Raw genomic sequence first — 20849 nt, 5'->3', positions numbered from 1 at the left:
TAATAGTCTTAGGGCCCTACACCTTCAACTGTAGGGGGTGGAGAAGGAGAAAAAAGATATAGAACTAATTAGATCACTTTTGCTTTTAGAGTCCATTTACTTTTTATGTGGTACTATAGATTTTCAGAGTTACATATTTTTTTCCTTTCTTTTTTTGTTTTTGGGGGGGTGTTGTTAGTGACATATTGAGAAAAATCAGGTTATTTACAATTTTATCCTTTTCAGCCACACAGACATTACCTTATGCACTTAAAATTTGAAATTTAAGAACCTTTTCTTCTAAACTGTCATTTAACAGTGAGTTGTGAGTTCTGAGGTCTATGGCAATAAAAATTATTTATAAAAATTTTTTCTTTTATATCTACAATAGGAGGATATGATTTGTTAAATCCAACATGGGAAAGTGTTATTCCTTTATCTTTAGGGAAATATCAGCAACTGAATTCAAAATTTGCTGTGGAGGTTTAATTTGGAACTTATTAAAATACATTCTCATTAGAAATAGTACATTTAAACACTTTGAGTTATTATGGAATTCTTAATGAATAAATTTTAATTTTATTATTGAATGTTACCTTTTAAAATAATGTTATATCAGCTTTTTAAATTCTAAGCACCTGAAAGAATGTTAAATGAGAAAAGATATTTCTTAGCAATACTTTACTATCACTTAAGGCTTTTTTTACCTGCTTAGAAGCAGAATTCAAAACTCTGATTATTCTTTGTATATATTATTTTAAATAATAGTACATAATTCTGAAACTTAGTACATAGACTGACCTATGGTATTGTTTGATGTCAGCATAATTTATGCTGATACATTCTGTAAGCAAGGAGCTTAATTATTAATATTTTATTAAATAAAGTAACTTATAGTTTATTTAATTTTAATTTGTGTTAACTGTGAGACTCCATGTTTAAATACTTTTTGGAAAATGAAACACGATATCTAAATGAACATACTGAGAATTAAGTATGCAAAACAGAACAGTTGATATGATCAGAAAGCAATTGAAGTCATAGTTGAACATAGATAAGTATTATAGTTCAGTGTTGAATTTAAATATTTGAAAATAGAGATTTCCACGGATGGTAGGTTTTGTATTTTATGACTTCTTATTTTTATTTGTAATTTATTTAAGGAGCTACACATTTAAAAAATGTATCATCTTAGAACATCTTGGAACTGTGTTATCATTATAAAAGGAAGACATCTAAGTAGAAGTGGCACTAGAGATTAGTCATGTATTTTAGTAGTAAGAGCCATCTTTTTTATAGATTGAGTTGATTTGAAGGAAAGCCTCTGGTGTAAAGGTGGCAGAGTAAATACCTGAAGAGTGATGTTCTCTGTTTGGGCGATCAATACCAGCCCCATGACTCTACTTCTGGCTACCTTCTAGTTAAAAACAAATTTTTTAATTCTGACAATTTAATTGCCCTTCCCAAGTTCACATTAACTTGCTTGGGGAAAAGAGCTTTTGGTAATTTTTCAAACAGAGACCCTCCAAAGTGGTTATTTATAAAAGTCATGTTGTAATGGGAGATTTCTTTAATTTTGCAGAAACCGAGTCATATTTTAAAGTTAAAATTAATACTTCCTCTTATGATTAAATATTCTTTATGGAAATTAGCAGTAGCCAGAAAGATGGGCATGCATTCTTAAGGGTATTTCTTCTATTTATAGTTTTAAACTTTATTGGAAGTCTGTCATGATGGTTCCCTAACATGTCTTCATGCAGAGCCCACAGTGCTAGTTATTTATGATCAGAGCATTTTAGGTCTGTAAGGAACCAGATCTGGAAGGCTAAAATTCCTGTAACATTATTCTTTACAGACAAGGAAACTGAGGTAAAGAAGAGCTAATAAATTCTTGGTAGACAAAGGACTAAAGCCCAGGAGTAGTCTGATTTTTGTACTGGTGTGCAATTCTGTCTTTTAAAATTCATTGTTAAATATAATGAAATTTTATATTCAAATTAAAGCCATGTAAAAAATGTTTTAAGTGGTAGATAGATTGGTTTTAATTCAAATACTAAAGCAGGTTAGCAGTAGGATCCTATTGAGTGCAGGACATTTTTATTGTGTAGAGTGTATATATTAATAGAACTATATGAGGAGGGTTTCAGGTAGTTTAAAAAAGTATTTTGTAAGTGTGGGGAATGATACAAGTAACAGTTTGGTTTCCTAGGATTGACAGGTCATGTAAAGTTCCCAATCAGTCCATTGTCTCATCATCTCAGTAATGCCACATAATATTGCTTCCTTTATAGGACCAACATGTGCTAGGTTCTGTATCTAAAACTTCTGGGAAACCCATGGCCATTAAGATACGCACTTGGATGGGCTGGGAGTGTGGCTAGAGTGGTGGAACCCCTTTGAAGCCCTGAGTTCAAATCCCAGTACCAGTGGGAAAAAACAAAGATACACACTTGGCGCTTTTAAAAAAAACATCCTTTGTAGTTTCAATCATTTTTCTAGAGTCTATTTTATTGACTTGGAACCCTAAGCAAATAGCCTAAACTGTGGAGGCATTTTAATTAGATTAAATAATAATTATGAGCTATACAGTTGTGGTATGTGCTTCACATCACACCCAGTGGATACCCTTATCTGTTTTATATATATTTGAAGTCACTTTGTTATTTTAGTAGTGATCTCTGTTTTTTACAAAGTGGCTAATTCTTAATGTACAGAATTCTTTTATTGCAATTTGAACTGTCGATTCCTGTTTACTGGCTGTCTGAATGTTTGAAAGCAGATTTGTGTATTTAGGTGAAATGGTTTCCTGTGTTTTGTTGTTGTTGTTCTTTTCTATTTTAATTTACTTACCTCTCCTGTGTTGGATAGATAAATCACCTCATGCCCAGAGTGAGCTCTGAAGAATTTGATCTTTATATTTTGAAGACCAGCATCTTTCAGGCCTCTCATTGCAAGTCATTTCTAAAAACAGTATTTTTAAAAGATTTCTTTAATTTTACATAACCATGCAATTTAATTATCAAGTTAAAGATAAATATTAAATAAGAATAAAAGGTAATGTTAGATAAAAGCAATCCTTTAGTAATAAAAAAATTATAAATAGAGATCATGTTCAGTAAAAAGTTTAATAGCAGAAATTATCTGAATTGAATTTTAAAATTGAACCAAAAGTATACCCTTACTTTATCCAATGAAACTTTTAGACTATTGTAGAATGTACTTTCAGAAGATATCAAAATACTTGACACTTGTTTATAAAGCTTGACTGAGAATAAAGCAAATGGAAGGTAAAACTAGACCTTTCCCAGCACATATAAACATGATAATTATCTTTTATTTTATGCTTGGGCAAGTTTTGTTTTAATTTTGAAGAAAACAAAAGTTCTTTAGCAGAAAGCTATTAGACCACTGAGAATTGAACACCAGCCCATGTGGTGTGTATTAGAGTGCTGTTGGTAATTTCACTGCCGCTAACTTAAAATCCTCAAGGGGGAGTTAATTACAGGAAAACCATTCTAAATATCAGTAAGCTGCATATTTTCTATGACAAGAGGTTTTTCAGTTGAGGTTGAACAAATCCAGAATCTGAAGTTGAAAAAATAAGTAAATAAATAAATTAAAGTGGGTGTTTGTATGCATACAGTACACTAAAGTACTTACAGTTTTTTTATGAAATTAATTCAAAAGTTATTTTAGTACGAGCCAGCATGATGAGAACAGATTTAAGAATTTTAAATCCCAGTTGGAAGGGTTAACACATATGTTAGTGGTCATTTGAATGCATGTGAATTTATTTATTGAGCTATTTAAAAACCATTGTATATTACCACTGAGAACTCTCAGTTTTTGTAAATATTTGCAGATTAAGAGGTTTTTTTTTTTTTCTTTTTTTCTTTTTCTTCAGATAAGCTTGGTGTACTTCAAAATCTGTATGGCAATGATCATAGGGAAAGTAATGAGCAAGGTGTTTAATTTAGTTGTGTCTGAAGTGTTTGACATATGTATATGTTCCTCAGATTTAGATTTGGAAATGAGTATTTTTATTCTTGTTCATTACGATTCTGATTTACCTTTTTAAATTTCACTATGAGAAGCAAAAGAATTATTAAATAAATTAGTAAGTTACATGTATATTTATATTTGCACAATGATATTCATCTCCTTGTCCTTCCCTCCCCATGCAACAGTAGTTAAGAGCTCAGCCTCTGGCACCATACTGTTTTTATATCTTGACTGCAGTTGTCATGACTCTTGTTACCTTCAGCAAGTTAAGTAACTTCTCTGAGCCTATTTTCTTACTTGAAAGTGAGAATTAGCAGAAGGTTTCTGAGAATTAAAGAGTTAAAAAAGTGTTTTGCACACTCTCTGGCATAAGGTGAGCCCTATATAATATTAGCCTTAAAGTTAGTATCTCTGCTTTGAAAAGATGGAGAAGATGTAGCATACTGATTCTATGCTAAAGTCTAACTGTTAAGTTTCTCATGGTCAATTTATTTTTAAGAAAGTTGATTTTAAGTTGCAAAAGGTCTTGTTTGGAGTAAGGTGGTATTTCAGATTCTAGGGCAAAGAATTCTACTGAAATATAAGTAATATAAAAACATACTATTTTCTGTAAATTTACTATTTAATTGATAGATTTCTTTGTCAGTTTTGAAAAGTAAACCATTAAAAAATGTTAGGTACATCAAGCTTTTCAAATAGTTACTGAGACCTTCACATTTGTGCTGTCTGTGGGTATGAAGCAAAATAGTGTTTGATTTATCTACAGCGTATTCAAAGCGGAAGCTTCCCACGGCTCCCTTGTTTAATGAAATCACCACGTTCTTTTTAGTATCATACGTATTGTATGTAAGTGGTATACATGATGAATTCATAATAACTATGAAAAAAACCACTTCTGCCCTTAATATTATCCATAGCCCTACCTGTTAAACCCAAAGAAGCTTTGTTCTGTCTGCTGATTTAACCAGGTAATTCACATGCAGTTTAGTTTGTTGAAATGTTCAGAAAAAGTTATTTAGATAAAGACTAGCCACATTACTGCAAGCTGATTGCTTTATTCTTTTGGGGGTTTGGGCCTTATGCCTAGCGGAGGGTCTGGGGGGGACATGTGATTTCCATATCAATAGCTGCAGCCTGGTGGATCAGGTGCTTTACCTTGGGGATTTCCCTAGCTGAGAACATTGCACTGGAGTGAAGATACAAAACTTCGAAGTACGTGGTACCATTCAAAAACATAAGGTTAGGAGAAGACACACAGATGAGTTTTTACAAATCATAAACTCTTATCTGGTTTCCTTAAATAGAAAAGTGCTCCAAGCACTGGAGTCGCTTAGAGAGGGGTGTGGGGTTTGAAGTTAGAATTTGGGCGTGCTCTCCTCCCAGTATACCTCTGCCCTGCTTTCTTGGTCCATGGTTGACTGGGGGTGCTGCTTTGTGCCTAGATTCAGTGCCTCCTCCTCCTCGTTCCTCTGGTGGCTGCTGCCTCGGCTGCTGCCTCGTCCTGGTTTCTATGTCTGGTGCTGCTGCTCTCCACAGGCTGCTTCAAGAGGCCCAGTTAGGCCTCTGCCCAGATGCCTCTCATCCAGCTCTTTCTGTTATGTTTGCCCCCGGGGTGCCTTAGCCCGTTAGTTTAAAAGGAGGAAGAGAGAGTGTGAGCCTCCACTTAGTTTCTCTATCGCCTTGCTCTTGGATATTTGTGTAAGGGTGAAGGGGTGGGGGAGTGTACGTGTGAAAATGTGAGCCAGGGCAGTTTGAAAGAAGGAAGGAGGGAGGAGGGGATAAAGAGGAAGAGAATGCAGCTGCTGTAGCTTAATTAGTGTCAGACAGGGCTTCAGGTCTGGGCTTAAATCCTCATTGGCTGCTAGCATCTCCTTTGGCCTGACCCTTCTTCTGGATTCTCCTCAGCCACTACCCAGCCCTTCCAAAATGTTTGTTCAGTATAACATTATTTGGAATAATGAATCAGTCCTCATTTTTCCATGTTAAATAAGTATTGTTTCTAAAACTGTGTTCTGATTTTTCCTATTAACAAATTTAAAGAGGGGTGCTTCTTCTCTAAGTAAATAAATGGCTCAGTGTGGGGGGCAGGGGTCAGATTTAATGGGATTAGGGCGCTTGTTCAGGATAACATTACACTAGCTTGGGGAATCAAGTTTGTTAAACCCAGTATGTGTGCCACCCAGTCACTTTCCCCACTGTGGGTGACTGTTTATAAAAGATTGCCCATCTCTGGCCACCTACTCCTACCTTAGCCCTTCCACTCTGCCAGAGTGCTCTTCTAGTGCTGATGGACAGCTTTGTTTTCTTTTCATTTCAGCTGCAGATGAAGACATCCTTGCTAAAGGAAAACAGTCCATCAAGAGTCAGGCTTTAGGAAATCAGAACTCAGAAAACGAGATCCTCCTGGAAGGCGACGATGATACTCTATCATCCGTGGATGAGAAAGACTTAGAGAATCTTGCTGGTAATTCAGTGGTTGTGCGGATATTTCAGCTGACTCTGGGACAATGAACATCTGATTACTTACTTTTTCAGCTGTGACCACTAGTACTGCCAAGCTTATACCTACAATTACATCAACTAGAGATTATTTTTGTTCTTCCCAACATTTCCCCCCTCATCTACAATTTCTGCTTTACTTTTCTATTCTGTTTGTCTCTCTCATCTTTTAATTTTACATATGGTTTTTCACTGAAAGAGGAAAAAAGTTTAAAAGCAGTCACCACAAAATTGCTTCATCCATCCCGTGGGAGTCACCATATCGCTATAAAATGGGGACCGTGAGTGAAAATCTGTCAATTGTTTTATAAATAAAGCTTGGAGGCAGATGAGCTATTTGCTTTGATATACAAGTCTTAGTAAATCATACTGCACATACACTTAACTCACTGAAAAATTCAATTCCAAGAATGCCTTGGCTTTTCACGGGATTCATGTGTTTTGCTAGATGTAAGAATTTTGATTTGCAATCTGCAGATTCTCAATTTTACTTCCCTTGTGGGAAAAATTCTCTTGTTTAGCCTGAATTTTAGTAATTCATTAAATGGCTTTTTTCCTTTACTGTCTATGAAGGTGTTCTTCAAGGAGGAAAGTCTGAACAAGTCTACAATTTCTACAGGTGAAAATTACATAGTATTCTGTGATGGCTTTAAGAGAAAAGGCATTATTAGAAAGCTTTTATTTGGTGACAAAGCTGTAACCTGTGCTACCTTGCATCTTGATAATGAAAAGCAAAAATAGAAGCCTATCTTCTCTGATGGCCATAAACCTCTTTGTAAAGTAAAATAAAATTAATTGAAGTATACTGTTAAGGGATTTGGAGTAGGAGTAGGGAGTAAAGTGAATACTGCTAATTTCAAGTCTTTTCCTTCACATCCATTTACCCATCTCCTCCTTTATTCTCCCTCTATTCTTGCTACTAGTAATACATTCATACAGTAATAGAGGTGAAAGGGGAGTTTAATTATATAATCTTGACAATGGCAATAGGATTAAGAAGTAATCCACACTAATAAAGTGGTGTGGTTTAGAAATGAAGTGGAAATTGTCAGGGGTCTTCTGTAGGACCTAGGCTGCCCCAGCTCCTGCAGCTGCCTGCTTACACTATAATTGAATGTCTGAGAGTGATTGGAAAAATGTTATTTCTTCTCAGGATTACATGCTAATGTACAGAGGGCAAAAGGAGACAGCAAAAGAACACATAGCTGCTTATTTCATCCATTTATAGGGATGAGCTTTGGGAAATCATGGCTGTTCTGCAGCTATCTGCTGCCCATCTGCAAACACAATGTATTTGTACATTGGGAATAGAGGGCAAAACCTGCTGTGATCTCCACAGAGCATCTCTTCCATTGTCCTACTGGCACACATTAAGATTGATGTGAGATTAAGGACCATCACCCTTCTAACAATCAATGGAAATGTCAATTCATCTGAATTTTGAAACACTTACTCATCCATTGATTACCTGAATAGGCGCACCTTATTTATAGGCACTATATTAATTCAGAACTGTAAGTGCCAATCTTCTTTTTGAGTGTTTTCTTCTTCTATAGGATTTCTACAATGAAGAATTGACATGGAATTTCAAATTCTCTCTACATCTATATGTGTGTGTATATATATGTAATTATTAGTTTTAGTTCTTATTTTATGATTTTCTATGTGTAGTGAATCTATTGTTTTCAGTAGCAGTCTTATTTGTCTCTTTGATAAGCCCTGTGGAGATTTGATTATTCCAATAAAAATTCATTCACTTGGAAACCCACCCTCCAGCTGTTTACTCCCAGAGTCCCTGAACTACACTAATATTAGATTTGGAAGCATTGAACAATATTTAACAGTGGAAAGGATGGCTTAGAAAAAAATATTTTTACCAGTCTTGCATGGGGGAGAGTTGTACTGTAGAAGAGGTTTTGTGTCAAACTGGCATAGAACCTTTATCAGAGAATATGGTTTACCAGAGAATTTCCCACTTCACTAATAAGCTGGGGATCTTTTTGCACTCATGCGTCAGCCAAACTCTTAAGCTCACCTCTGGCCTTGAAAGCCTATTGAGGCTTCCATGCTCTGGTTGTTATTCCATGTCGCTTGATAGCCTGAGGCTTGCTTTCTAAATGGAATGTGGTTGCACTTATTCAGGCAGAGTCACCTTACCTGGAGATTAAACCAAAGCTTTGCATGCTCCCTATAAAATAATTGCATCGTAGTTTACTGTGATAAACAGCCTGTTACATATCTTCTAGTATGAGAATCCTGACTGTATTTTCAAGAAGATTTGGGGTGGACATGAGATGGAAGTGTAGATGGAGCTGGCAGGCAATTTTGTATTTAGAAGTGACAATGAAAAATTAACTAAAATTTTGGGTCAAATCTGATTTTTTGAAAAACGTCATCTCAGACTAAGTGACTTGTCTTTCTCTTGGCAGGTCCCGTGAGCCTGAGCACACCAGCTCAGCTTGTGGCCCCCTCTGTTGTGGTAAAGGGCACTCTTTCTGTCACCTCCTCTGAACTCTATTTTGAGGTAGATGAAGAGGATCCTAACTTCAAGAAAATCGACCCCAAGGTGAGAAGACAGGAGAGGTGGGGAGTTCATTTTTTCTTATTATGGGATGGTGGGCTGCATCAATTGGCACTGGTAAAATCTCAGCGGCTTAGCTCAAATCTCTCGTAGAAATGCCTCTGCTTACATGCAAGGCACTTGTCTTTTTTAACTTATGATTACTCTCTAGTTAAATTATTGGAGTTCATTTATGTTTAAAAATAATTTCTACTTAATTGCATTTATCATTAGCTCTTTGGCAGGGAGGGACCTCAGGGAACATTGTCTGTAAATATATTTTACTTCAAAGGGTTCACGGTGAATTAAGCTACAGAATTCAGTGAGCTTAAGAGTGGAATTATTTTGTTTAGCCTTTATGTTTTCTGGATGTACTACCAATATATCAGCCTCCTTGCTTTGTCCCTATGACTTACTACTCTGTCGTGCATGCAAGCATGTTTTGCGCATGTGGGTGATACCTCTGTTTCCCATTACCTGTCATGGATTTTACAAGGCACTGCATAATTTCTTATTCTTAGATGAAAATGTAATTTCTCTTCTAAAATATATTTCTAATTACTTTTCAGACCTTTGCAACTTTATTTTTACTAAGAAATATTTCTGTTTTTTAACACAGTCATAAAGCCAAAATTATGTTGCTTTCACTTTCATGAAAGTGAATGGTAAAACAGTTTCTTTAAAAATGGACAAAATAAGCAACCTGTAGAAAGAAGTTGCTTAAAAATGGAATAATTTATTTACTGGCTGATTTTGTATGTGTGTGTGTGTATATACATATACACACAACTTGGTGAGAGGTTGTTTTTGAAATCATGTGAGTTATTAAATGTTGATAATTTAGAAGTATTTCAAAGTAGTTCTTGATGCAAATGTTATAATTTTATTAAGAACTTTACAAACAAATCGTTTCTTGTCTTATGCTTGTTTCCATATTCTGTTTCCATCTTTCTGTCCCTATCAAGGCAGGATTTGATAGCCAGTGTGACAGGAAGGCCACAATGGAACTGGTTGTTTTGAGCTAGATAATTCAACTAATCCAATGTAGAGAAAACTTTAGTTCTGAAATTATATGACCTGGAAATTTTCTACTTTGTTGCATGGTTGAGTTGTCTGAAAATGTGTTCTAATTTCTTTAGGAAAGGAAAGTTACCAAAATTACTTAAACTCTGTGATTTTTGGTAGTTTGTGAATTTAAGAGAAGCTAAGATTTGATTCAGGATATTTTATGTTTTTTGGAATACACATGGCTTAAAGTCTAGAATCTGATTTAGTGTAAAGATGTCTAATGAATTGTTCTTAAAATTAAAAACCTCTGCTAATCTTTCCGATTAGGTTCTTTGATGTTATTTGTTTTGTTCCTTTAGGGAAGCTGTAATATTAATTTCTCTCTGGTCTTATTCTGTGCAGCATCATTAAATTAATTTTCTTTTTCTGTTGCTTGTGAAATATGGGATCTTTTAGCCTAATCACAAAATCATCTTGTACCACTGCAACCTGTGCAGTATCCTAGAAATGAAAATTCTTCCAGTTTATATTTTAAATTTTTTAGGTAGTTATTGGAAGAGTATTTTATTTTGAAAGATGTTGGTGCCTTAAGACATTTTGTAAATGTGGACTTTTTTGCTGCAATGTTTTTCCTTAATTTTTTTCCTGATATATCCTTTAAATAAGGAAGAAGAAAAGATACAGAATTTGAGCTATTTTATTTTTTCTTGTCAAGACTTACTGTTATTTCATAGAATAGTTAAAGAAAGCTCTGTGTGTAATGCTGGAAATAGGTTTTTGAGTTAAAAACATCACTTGAAGGTAGCATTTTTATCTTTTAAACTAAATCCCCTGTGATGTAAGTGACAGGAAGGCCACAGTGCATCCTGTGGTGCCAGTCTAAGTGTCTGCATGTGGATATGAAAATGTTCTTCAAATCCATGCCAGTTACACTAGAGAAGTTTGTTTTATTATTTTAAAACATTCATGTGTACTGAATGAGTGAGTTTGTTTTATATCTACAGGAATGGGGACCAGAAAGAATAGAAAATACATTGAAAGAATGGAGATGGTTTCAGAACTGATAAGATCATAGTTTATATTTTCAACACAGACTGTCTTGACCAGGGAGTCCTATAGCGTAAGCCTGTTCTGTCCAGCGGCTGGCCTGGAGCCCCCTTAGTAGCTTGCTGCTGTTTCATCCATCTCTGCTGCCCTGCTGCTCATCCCTGTGTGTGCCCTGCCCCCATCCAGACTTCTTCCTCTCATCTTAAAATTGTCCTTTAGAACATTTTTCTCTACATCTTTCACCCATGGATTTCTCAGTAAATTAAAAAGGCTAATTTAAAGAATAAAAATTAAATACAAAGCGTAGAATCTGACCCGTACCTGCGCTTCACATTAACAAAACTAATGGATTATGTAGTTCCCTCCAACATGAAGAAGACAGATTGTTTTAGGATACTTTCAGTTTTACCAATGACTTTATAACCCAAACATTTATTTCCTTGGGTTAAAGAGAAACTGTGGTCAAGGGTGAACTATTGACATGAGTTTGTTTGGAAGGCACTTTTCCTATTTGTCAATTCTTGGAACAGTTTTCTTTGGTGATAAAGGTGGAATCAAGACCTTTTTTGTTTTAATTGTATATAAGCAGGCTGAGAATAATTTTTGTAATTTGATAAAAATGATTATAGTTATGGCATTTATAACTAAAGTTACTTTAAAATTGAAGTAATTTATAAATCTGAATTGTATTACCATTTACTGGGGGAGAGGAATATTGCTGTAACTATTCTTTCTTGGTGTGGTTGATGTAGTTGTTAAATCTTTATAATATGAAGCTTGAAGAGGAAAAATGGTTGAAGGAAAAATATTAACTGACTTTGTTAACTATTGGGAAAATATCTGTAAGTATTTTCTTTGTGTTGGATTTTTAAAAATTATGGCATAAGAAAGCAAATCTATAATTTTTAATGTGGAAAAGGTTGAAAATGGTTCCTTATTTTAAAGATGAGGGTGAAAATCTTCTCTTTCATATGGCTTTCCTTTTCCAAGTGTAAAATGTACTTTTACTCTTCAAATCTACAGAACAAATAACATGTTGAGTAAAATTAGTTATCTTCTTTTTTCTAAGGATTTTGGTGGGAATTTACATAGTTAATACCACAAATTGTATTTTACATTTTGCAAGTTGAAGTTCAAATGGAAGCCTTTTTGCATTTACTTCCTTAATTCACATCTTTACATTGTAAGTTAGAAAGTGATCTCACCTGCCTTCATCCTTCACTTAAGAACATTCCACAAACAGTAGATTACAATGTAGTCATATTTTATTACTGTTTTCAACAAGACGTGTGGGAAGTGTGGGGAGAGGTGCGAGAGGGAGGACAATCTGACATTGGCACTGAGATACACTTAACATCAGTAAAACTTTTAAAAAGAGAACGTTTACATAATAGTTAAATAACTTTTTCACTTTGTGACAATCATTCAGGCAACCAAAACAAAAAACAAAACGAGAGAGAGAAGGACAGACAGACAGACAGAAGATAGGGGTAAAGGAGGAAGAGGGAGGGGAAGCTACTATACATTGATTTGAAATTGTACCTTGGGTTTCATTTTGTGATGGTAAAGCGCGATTGCTTCTTTTGTGTGACCTTTTAAATTCACATTGTTTGGAAGAAAATGATCACTTTTGTGCAAGACGTTGGGTTTTTTTTGTTGTTGTTTGATTGGTTTGCTCTCTTTTGTTTGCTTCTTAATTAACGGAGGTCTTCCGCTGATTCTGGTTTCTTTCAGGTGATTTACATAAAGTTGTGTCCAGAGTTTCCACTGTTGTCGCTGAGTGGTTTGTGGTGTGGGTGGGAGAGCACGCCCGTGTGTGTGGCTTTTCACGCAGTCCCCAGCACCCTATAGTTTGTCCAGGCTTTTGGGATTGGTGAGGATTTCCCTGGCCAACCTCCAGGTCTGCTTGGCAGCGCTCTCCAGGGCCGAATGGGGCTTGCCCTGGAAGAGGTCGAGGTTGGGCAGAAAGTAGTGGGGGCAGCGGCGGCACTGCAGGCAGGAGATGAGCTGCAGCAGGATGCCGTTTAGCCGGTCGCCCAGGCATGCCTCGTCCCAGTCCGTTTCCCGCGGGTGTTTCTCGCACTCGTAAAGCAGCAGAGTCTTCATGTGGTAGTTATTGAGCGGCTGGCCCGGCAGCTCCAGGTGGCGGTCCCGCAGCGTCTTCAGCACCGAGAGACACTTGTTTCGGCAGCCGCCCATCAGCAGGCGGTTCTCTGCCTCTCCGAACTGCAGCACCCAGGCGTCACTCTCCGCCGAGCTCTGCTTGCCCGTTAGAGAGTAACACTCCTTGGAGAGCAGATTGAAGCCTTCGGCCTTGACCTCCGCCACCCGATTGGGGCCAGGCCATGGGATGTGGGGCATGGGCCACTGGGCAGCGCTGCGAGGCCAGATCCCGGTGCACTTGAACGCTGGAGTGATTTGCACCACGTAGCGCTCCCTGATGCGCAACTTGACCTCGCTGGTATCGGCAATCATCTTGACCACATCCCGGTAGCTGCACTTGTCCACCGCTTGGGCGACCAGCGTCTGGAAACGGGAGCGGATCTTGCGCGCGGAGAGGTAGCCGGACGCCGTGATGAACTCGACCCACAGAGACATGCTCCGCTTCCGCCCATCGCTCAATTTGAGCACTGCACAGCCGGGCAGCGAGCCGTCGTCCACAAAGTTGAAGACGCCCATCTGGTTAAGGTAGAGCACCACCTCGAACTCGGTTGGCGAGATGACCTCCAGCCCCTCGTAGCGGGCGTCGATCTCGCTCAGTGAGCTGATGAAGCGAGGCTCCTGTACCTCCACTTCCTTCAGCACGTCCGAGACCACCTTGCAGACCTCTCGGATGGTCTTGGCGATGGCCGCCTTGCGCGCCTGGCAGCGCTCAGTGTAGTATTTATTGAGCTGGTAAACCAGCTTGGCCTGCGCGGCGATCATGTTGGGGCACAGGTCCGGGCTGTACACCGGCGTCTCGCAGTACGTTGAGGGATCCAAGGCTCACTCGCTGGTGGTGGCCCTGCGGCTTGGAAAGAGGCGGTGCGCAACCCTTAAACCCCACTTTCACTCTTGCTTTACACCTGGGCTGACCCGCCGATGCCACAGCCGGCTCGCCTTTTCTTTTCCTCCTTCGAAATCTTTTCTCCTTGTGCGGAAAATTAGAAACAACGTCTTTGAAGAAGACAAGTACCTGCTGAGACTTTCAGCTTTCTCTCGATAAGTAAACTAGGCTGTGTTGGAGAGCGATGCAGGGGGGTGAGAGAGAAGAATTCAGATTACCAAGAGGTGGTTAGGCTTGGATGACTGCAGCCGAGATTGCTCAGTTATCTGGAAATGAGGTCTTTTAAGTGCCAAAGCAATTTTAAACTAAAAGCTCCACATTCAGTGGTTCATTCTTAAACTTCTCTGCCACTCCGGTGGGACTTATTTCTTCGGCGTAGGTAACGCGCGAGCCTCACCCTCCCCTCAATGGAGAGGGAAGGATGTAATTAATGTCCGCAGAGCAGCGACGGCAGCTTGGTCCGCGGCACCCTTGGAGATTGCAGACACCCGTGGTCTGAGCGCGCAGGTCTTCTCTCTTCTCGGGGGTCGTGGCGTCGCAGTTTTCCTCGTTTCCTACTGGAGGCGTTGTTTGGATTGGGTTGGTTTGTTTGCAGTGGGTTGTTTTTGTCTTTCCCTAGGTGCAAACCACTGGAAGTTGTTTGATATTCATTTCTGCTTCGTAATTTATACTTTTGGCCCTCACAAGATCTGTTTTAGTGTGACGAAGTCGTTGCTTGCGTTGCATCTGGCGTGGAGTTATTAAAGATTCAGGGTTTTTCCTCTCCTAGGTTGCTTGTGCAGATTCCACTTTCTGAGTCGTCTTTCCCTCCTCCCCTCAGATCTCTCTCTCTCTCTCCCCCAATCTCCCTCTTCTCTGTCCCTCCCCCTTCTCTCTCTCTCTCTCCCCAATCTCCCTCTTCTCTGTCCCTCCCCCTTCCCCTTCTCTCTCTCTCTCTCTCTCTCTCTCTCTCTCTCTCTCTCTCTCTCTCTCTCTCTCTCTCTCGTTTCCTGGAGTTATTTAGTTTATGAATGGTCCCTGGGCCATCATGAGGGGGGTGGAGCTTCATTTCCTACAATCCCTATCGAGCTGTCAGTGCTTTAGCCAATCCGAGAGAAAAGATAGGCATGCTTGACGAACGGTAGTGGCCACCTCTGCACTTGATAAAGAAAGGGAGTAAAGAGAGAAGTAAGAAAATAGGAAGAGATAGTGGAAGTCAAATGCTCGCACACATGTTACAGCCCCCTCTTCTTTATCCTCTTATCAGTTGCAAAGAAGAAAAGGGAGTCTCTATAGAAGGGATTCTCCTGGAGATGGCTGCAGTAACGCGAGGGAGAATAGCAGTGGTTCAGAAAGGTTCATTTTTTTTTCTCTCTCTCTCTGTCTCTGTCTCAAAATTGTGCAGGAGAAGGTGTAATTCTCTAACAGAATTACATTGGCTTGAAGGCAAATGGGAGCAGGAAGGGAACTTTGGGAAGTACCTATTTTTTGTAGGTTTTTTTTTTTTTCTTCTCTCTCTCCAGTAAAGTCTTTCTTCTCTTCTCCTGTCCTGCCATTGTTGCCAGGAGCCAGGGCAATTGCTGTATATGTGTGCTAGAGAGGGGTGGAATGGATATAGGGTGAGAGTTTATAATCATAAATCTCTTGCTAGTAATTTCCATATGCTTTTGAAAACGAGGCAAGACAAAAACTAGTTGTGAGCATGCTGTTTGATATTTATTTGATAGTTAAGATTCAGGTATATTTTATGCCATCATTTTATCACTACAACAACTAACCAGTTACTAGAGAAAAAATATCTAAGTTGTGAGAAACGGTATAAATTTATGTATGGTAGAATTTGGTTGGCTATATTTGTAAATTAAAATAAGCTTCTAAAATTGTCAAAAAATTAAGATGATGGGAAAAAATGTGAACCCAAATTAAAGTTTTCTAATGTTAGTGTTATAAATCTAATTTTGAACATATTCCCAGGCAATAACAGTTTCACGTATGAAATGATTTTACTTTCATAATTGACTCTTGCTTTTAAAAGACTTGACTGCTACAAAAATCTATAACTATTCTGTTATTGATTACACAGATGGTTTCACTCCTCCCATTAGTTTCAGTGCAACTCATGCACGTGCCTTTGATATATGTATTATCCTTAAGAAACTACTAGTTGTAGGTAGCCTTTTAGAACTTTTGGAAGGGAAAAAGTTGTAACACTGTTACTGATTTACTTACTGTGAGAGTTTATCTTTACCATAAGGTATCTGGATTCTGGATTGTTTTAACACACTTAGGTAGGATTAATTTTAGTTTGGTTTGGAAGATAATATTTCGACCCAGGTTATGTGATGAAAATTAAAAATCTAGGCAATACCCCTTTTTACAAAACCTGGTTTGTGTAGCTTTTGTAAAACCCTTTGGGACGGCTTGACTTGCCCTCTTAAAGCCCAAGTAGGTTAACCTGAATTCAGTTGCATAAGGAAAGTTGATTTCTTTCCATCACCTTGGTGTTCAACACTTGGACCTCTTGGTTCTTTCTTACATCTCTGGTTCGCACTGTGGAGGCTTCTCACTCCTCTCTTGTTGCCAAAGTCCCTTTCTAAAAGTTGTTTTTCTTCTTTTTAAAGTCAAGCTGGATTTATTGCTGGGGGTCTGCCTTCAGAGGCTAGGGGTTAGGAAGAACAGCCTGAAGTCAGCATGGCTGAACTCTGGGAGGAGGCTCTGGGGAACTTCTTTCAGCCTTAGGAGTCGGGGTGCTGCCGTAGCTTTCTGCGGAAGCCGCTTGCGCGGAGGGACAAGGGGCACTCTGGTGCAGCCGCGGGCTGGCTTTGTGCTCAGGGAAGCCCACATTGGGGTGCCGGGCTCTCCAAGTGGGTCACACTGGGCAGGAGGGCACTGTGCCGCAGGGAGTTGTGCGACTTGCTGGAGAGGAAATGTTGTGACTTCTCCGGAAAGCAGTTTTTGGGTGGAGGCTGCCCAGCATTTCCCTCCCCATCTTTGAGGTGGCCTTTTCTTTGTCATCTGTGATTGGCAAGCGGCCCCAGATGCTTGAGGGTGGTAGTGGTGAGTGAGTGTTGGCGAACCCACTGAGGGTGCCCAGCTGGCCAAGGTCTGAGCTCTGGAGTCCAGGCCCTCCTGGTTCTCTTCCCCTGCACCAGGACAGCAAGCTCCTACTCTGCTGGGCTATGGCAAGCTTGACTAACTTTTCTTCCCTGGCCCCGAGTTTCTCTGTTTTTACATACTCTTGCTGAATGAAGGATGATAAAACGTTACAAATGTTTTGGTTTAGAAACAATTCATTACCAATTTACCCCTTCTAAGGTAGACGCTCTAGTAAATAATAAATCAGTTAAACAAAGGCGACTTTAATTTATTGCTATGGTACTAATTAGAAACATCATTCGAGCAATAAACTTAAACACTTCCAGCAAATAATGCTCCTCCTCCTCCCCTACCTCGCTGGGCTGCCTCGGGCGCAGCGCGGTTTCTGCAAGCGCTCGAGGCTCCTCTTCCTCTGGCTGAATAATTGAAAGTGGAAACGGCTTCGGAAGAGGCTGCAATTGAAGAGCTCCTGTCACCTCTGCTTTTATGTATGTTAGTATAGAAGTCCATCAGCAGCTCCTTGATGGTGTATTAAAACGAAGTGGCAGCTCCTTCTGCAGTAGATACCGTCTTCTATTAAAGGAGACCAAGAGAGAGAAAGAAACTCTAGAGGCTAAAAGCCACTTCAGACCGATTGATCTGTATTCTCTCCTTATAATCCGTCTCATCATACTTGAGTTAATGAGGCAAAGAAGGGGGAGCGAAATCTGATGGTCCTTGACAAATTCATTAGGGAGGCTGCAGGACATTTTATTTGACTGTTGAGCATCTTGTTTGTTTGCTTTAGGTAGTGCCAATATCAGCTTACTTTTGCTCGGAGCTGTGGCACTGAGCTGGCTGCAAGGCCTCCTGAAACGGAGGGAGGACTTTGACCTAGTAATATATATATATATATAATAGACACACACGTGTGTGTGTGTGTGTGTGTGTGTTTTGATTTGGATTTTGGGTAACCCTGAATCTTCAGACTTCTCTAGCCTTAATCTTTTCCATCATTACATTAGGAATATTTTATAAGAATGAGGTGGGCATGTTTTTAGGTATTATAAAACTAAAGTATGTGTATGTATAAAACTTTAGTCTGAAAATTTCCCAATTCCTTTAAAACAGTTGAGTCAGATCACACCAATTACTGCACTAGTTTTTGAGAAATGTAAATGTTTAAGGTCCAGAAAAGTAGCCACTACATCTTACACGTTCAGTTGATCATGATTAAATAAACTTTTAGTGATTAATTGAACTTCCGTTTTCAGGAAACCCTTCCTGTGTACAGAGACTTAGAAATAAAAATTTCACTTACACAAATTTATTCTCAAAAGAGAATTGGCATATTTAAATTTGAGGGCTTTTATATGTAAAATTAGAACATTTGAAAAAATGAAAATGCTTCTAATTGAAGTGTAATAGGTAACTAGGCTAGAGTACTAACCTTATAATATTTTATTCTAAGACAATAATAAAGATCTTGGCTTCTCAAAGTTTTCTTGAGAAGTAGTAAATAATCCAATTGTGAAACTTTCTTGCGAAGAGAATTCAGTTATATTTTCCTTTAGTATTGACTTAAACAGTCTCAGCTTAAGTGCTTTAAGAAAGAGTCCTGACTTCCATTTAGAGGAAAACAGTATGAGAGAAAAAAGAACACTAATGCCCTTTGCCTGTCAGTTTTATACGTTCTTGCACTGCTGAAGAGGCTCGAACTGCTGCAGGGAATGTGCGATCTGAAAAGAAATGGTACAGTGGTTCATGTTGTGTTTCTCAGAAGCAAAATCTAGCTACTGCATGAAGTCAGGCTTCTGGATACCAAACAGCTGTAGTCCTACTTATGTTGCCAGAGAATAGAGGCCCTTAAACTGTTTTAGTTCATGCTCATCTTTACTTAGAAATGTATTTACTAAATTAAACTCCAGTGCATTTTTCCTTTATCAGATTAGTGAGACTTAAAGGTACCTATTATTTTATTTGTAGAAATAATATATTGTATTTCAATAATCTTTACTAAAGAGTGCACAGATTTTAGATTATATGATTTTTGTTTTCCAAGAAACATTTTAGAAGCATTCAGAAAATAACCAAATCATTGACTTTAAAATAAATTCTCTGAAGGATTTATACTTTTTAGGAAACAAAGGGCCAGGTGTTTACCTGTATATATTCTTATTCTCCAAAATCTAACTTTAAAACATCTATGTGGTTGCTAAAATTTTAGTTTTAATGTATTTAATTAATTGATAAAATTATTAAATGCTTGATTTTTAAAAAAAATTTTGTCAAAATATAATTTTGGAAATAAAACACTATTAAATTCTCTGAATTTAGAAATGATTACAGTAAAAACTGTGGTATAAAAATAACTAACCTAAACATAATTTGCTAGTGTGTTAGTTGATGAAATTTTATTGACGTAAATAAGTATCTGTGGGAAACATTAACAGTTGTCAATATTATACTATATGTGTTATCTTAAAACTTAAAGTAAAGCTGTATTCTCGGTCAAATGATCTAATTTCCCCAAACTCTGAAGTGTCCCAGAAATTGTTTCTAAAGTTAATACTTTAGAAGTTTAGAATAATTGTTATTCTAGAGTCAAACTATAATACCAGTAATTGAATGTTTGCCTTAAAAACAGTTCACTGTAGTGCTTATTAATAATCTTAAATGGCCAATGGCCAAGCATGCCGTTGAAGTAAGGTTTTTTCCTCCTCTTACAAAATAGCTTTAACAAAGACCAAAACTCTTGCAATCTCTTTGGTAACCCAAGGATAGTGTTCTCAGTTTGAATTTAGGATAATGCTATGTCAGGTGAAAACAATAGCTATAACTTTGTGTTGTAAGCCTATCAAACTGTTCTGAATAATACAATATTTTTGAATACTTTTCAGGAGTGTTTTCTTGGACATTTTAAGGTTCTTTTACTTACCTTTGTTATAATACCATACACATTGTTAGTAATGTTTGCCCTTAATTAGACTTACACATGTATAATTCTAGCATCATTTAGTAGAATGAGAAAATTGAAAGTATGTTTTTCTCAAGTTCAGTAACAGTAAGTACAATATTAAACTTTACATAATTTGATTTTACCAAGGTATATAATGATAGAGTAAGAAAACTATGCTTGGGAAAATGTAAGTAGTTGTTTGGCTGACTGGAAAGTATTGATTGTGAGGTAGGGCATGAAGTGTTAACAATATCCAACTACAGATTTTCTTAGGATCTTAATGGTATCCCTCCATTTCTGTCATTTCTTGTGATCAGTGCCAGACTTTGATGAAAGAGATGAATGAAATTAGCTATATTGATTAACGCCAGTTCTGAGTGATATTTAGTTCGAAATATAAGACTTGAAAGTATGCTTTTTTATTTCAGATCATGTGAGACATTTTGTGGACCTAAATTTAAAATTATCAGTTAAGCATATCATAGGGATAGATTTTTGTTAGCGTTTAGGGAAACGCTAAACTTTTCTAACATCTTAGTTTATTTTAGAATACAGCACTCCATCTATATTATTATTATTAACAGTAACCTGGCATCGATCTTCCACTAAGCTTACATGAAATTTTTAATGGATGTTGTGTTACTCTTCATGGAAATGTTAAAATCTAACCTGTTTGTTTCTTCACATATTGTGAA

At 37.7% G+C, this 20849-nt stretch overlaps 2 protein-coding genes across 8 annotated transcripts in view; one reads left to right on the top strand and one right to left on the bottom strand.

Annotated features, from left to right (window-relative positions):
* Lrba (LPS responsive beige-like anchor protein) overlaps nucleotides 1–20849 on the top strand; it is a 615537-nt gene that overhangs the window by 343727 nt on the left and 250961 nt on the right. For all 7 annotated transcript variants that reach the window (XM_074041265.1, XM_074041269.1, XM_074041267.1 and 4 more), the window contains 2 exons: nucleotides 6299–6445; nucleotides 8910–9046. In XM_074041265.1, coding sequence (XP_073897366.1) covers nucleotides 6299–6445; nucleotides 8910–9046 — 284 coding nt within the window. The remainder of the gene's footprint in view (nucleotides 1–6298; nucleotides 6446–8909; nucleotides 9047–20849) is intronic.
* Nucleotides 12343–15031, bottom strand: Mab21l2 (mab-21 like 2). Its single transcript, XM_020155376.2, has one exon. It carries the CDS (start codon nucleotides 14018–14020, stop codon nucleotides 12941–12943), a length of 1080 nt encoding a protein of 359 aa, XP_020010965.1. The 5' UTR covers nucleotides 14021–15031; the 3' UTR covers nucleotides 12343–12940.

Source organism: Castor canadensis, chromosome 9, assembly GCF_047511655.1.
Source record: "Castor canadensis chromosome 9, mCasCan1.hap1v2, whole genome shotgun sequence".
NCBI classification, from domain to species: Eukaryota; Metazoa; Chordata; class Mammalia; order Rodentia; family Castoridae; genus Castor; species Castor canadensis.
The sequence above is the reverse complement of the archived record's forward strand: the minus strand, read 5'-3'. Positions and strand labels throughout refer to the sequence as shown.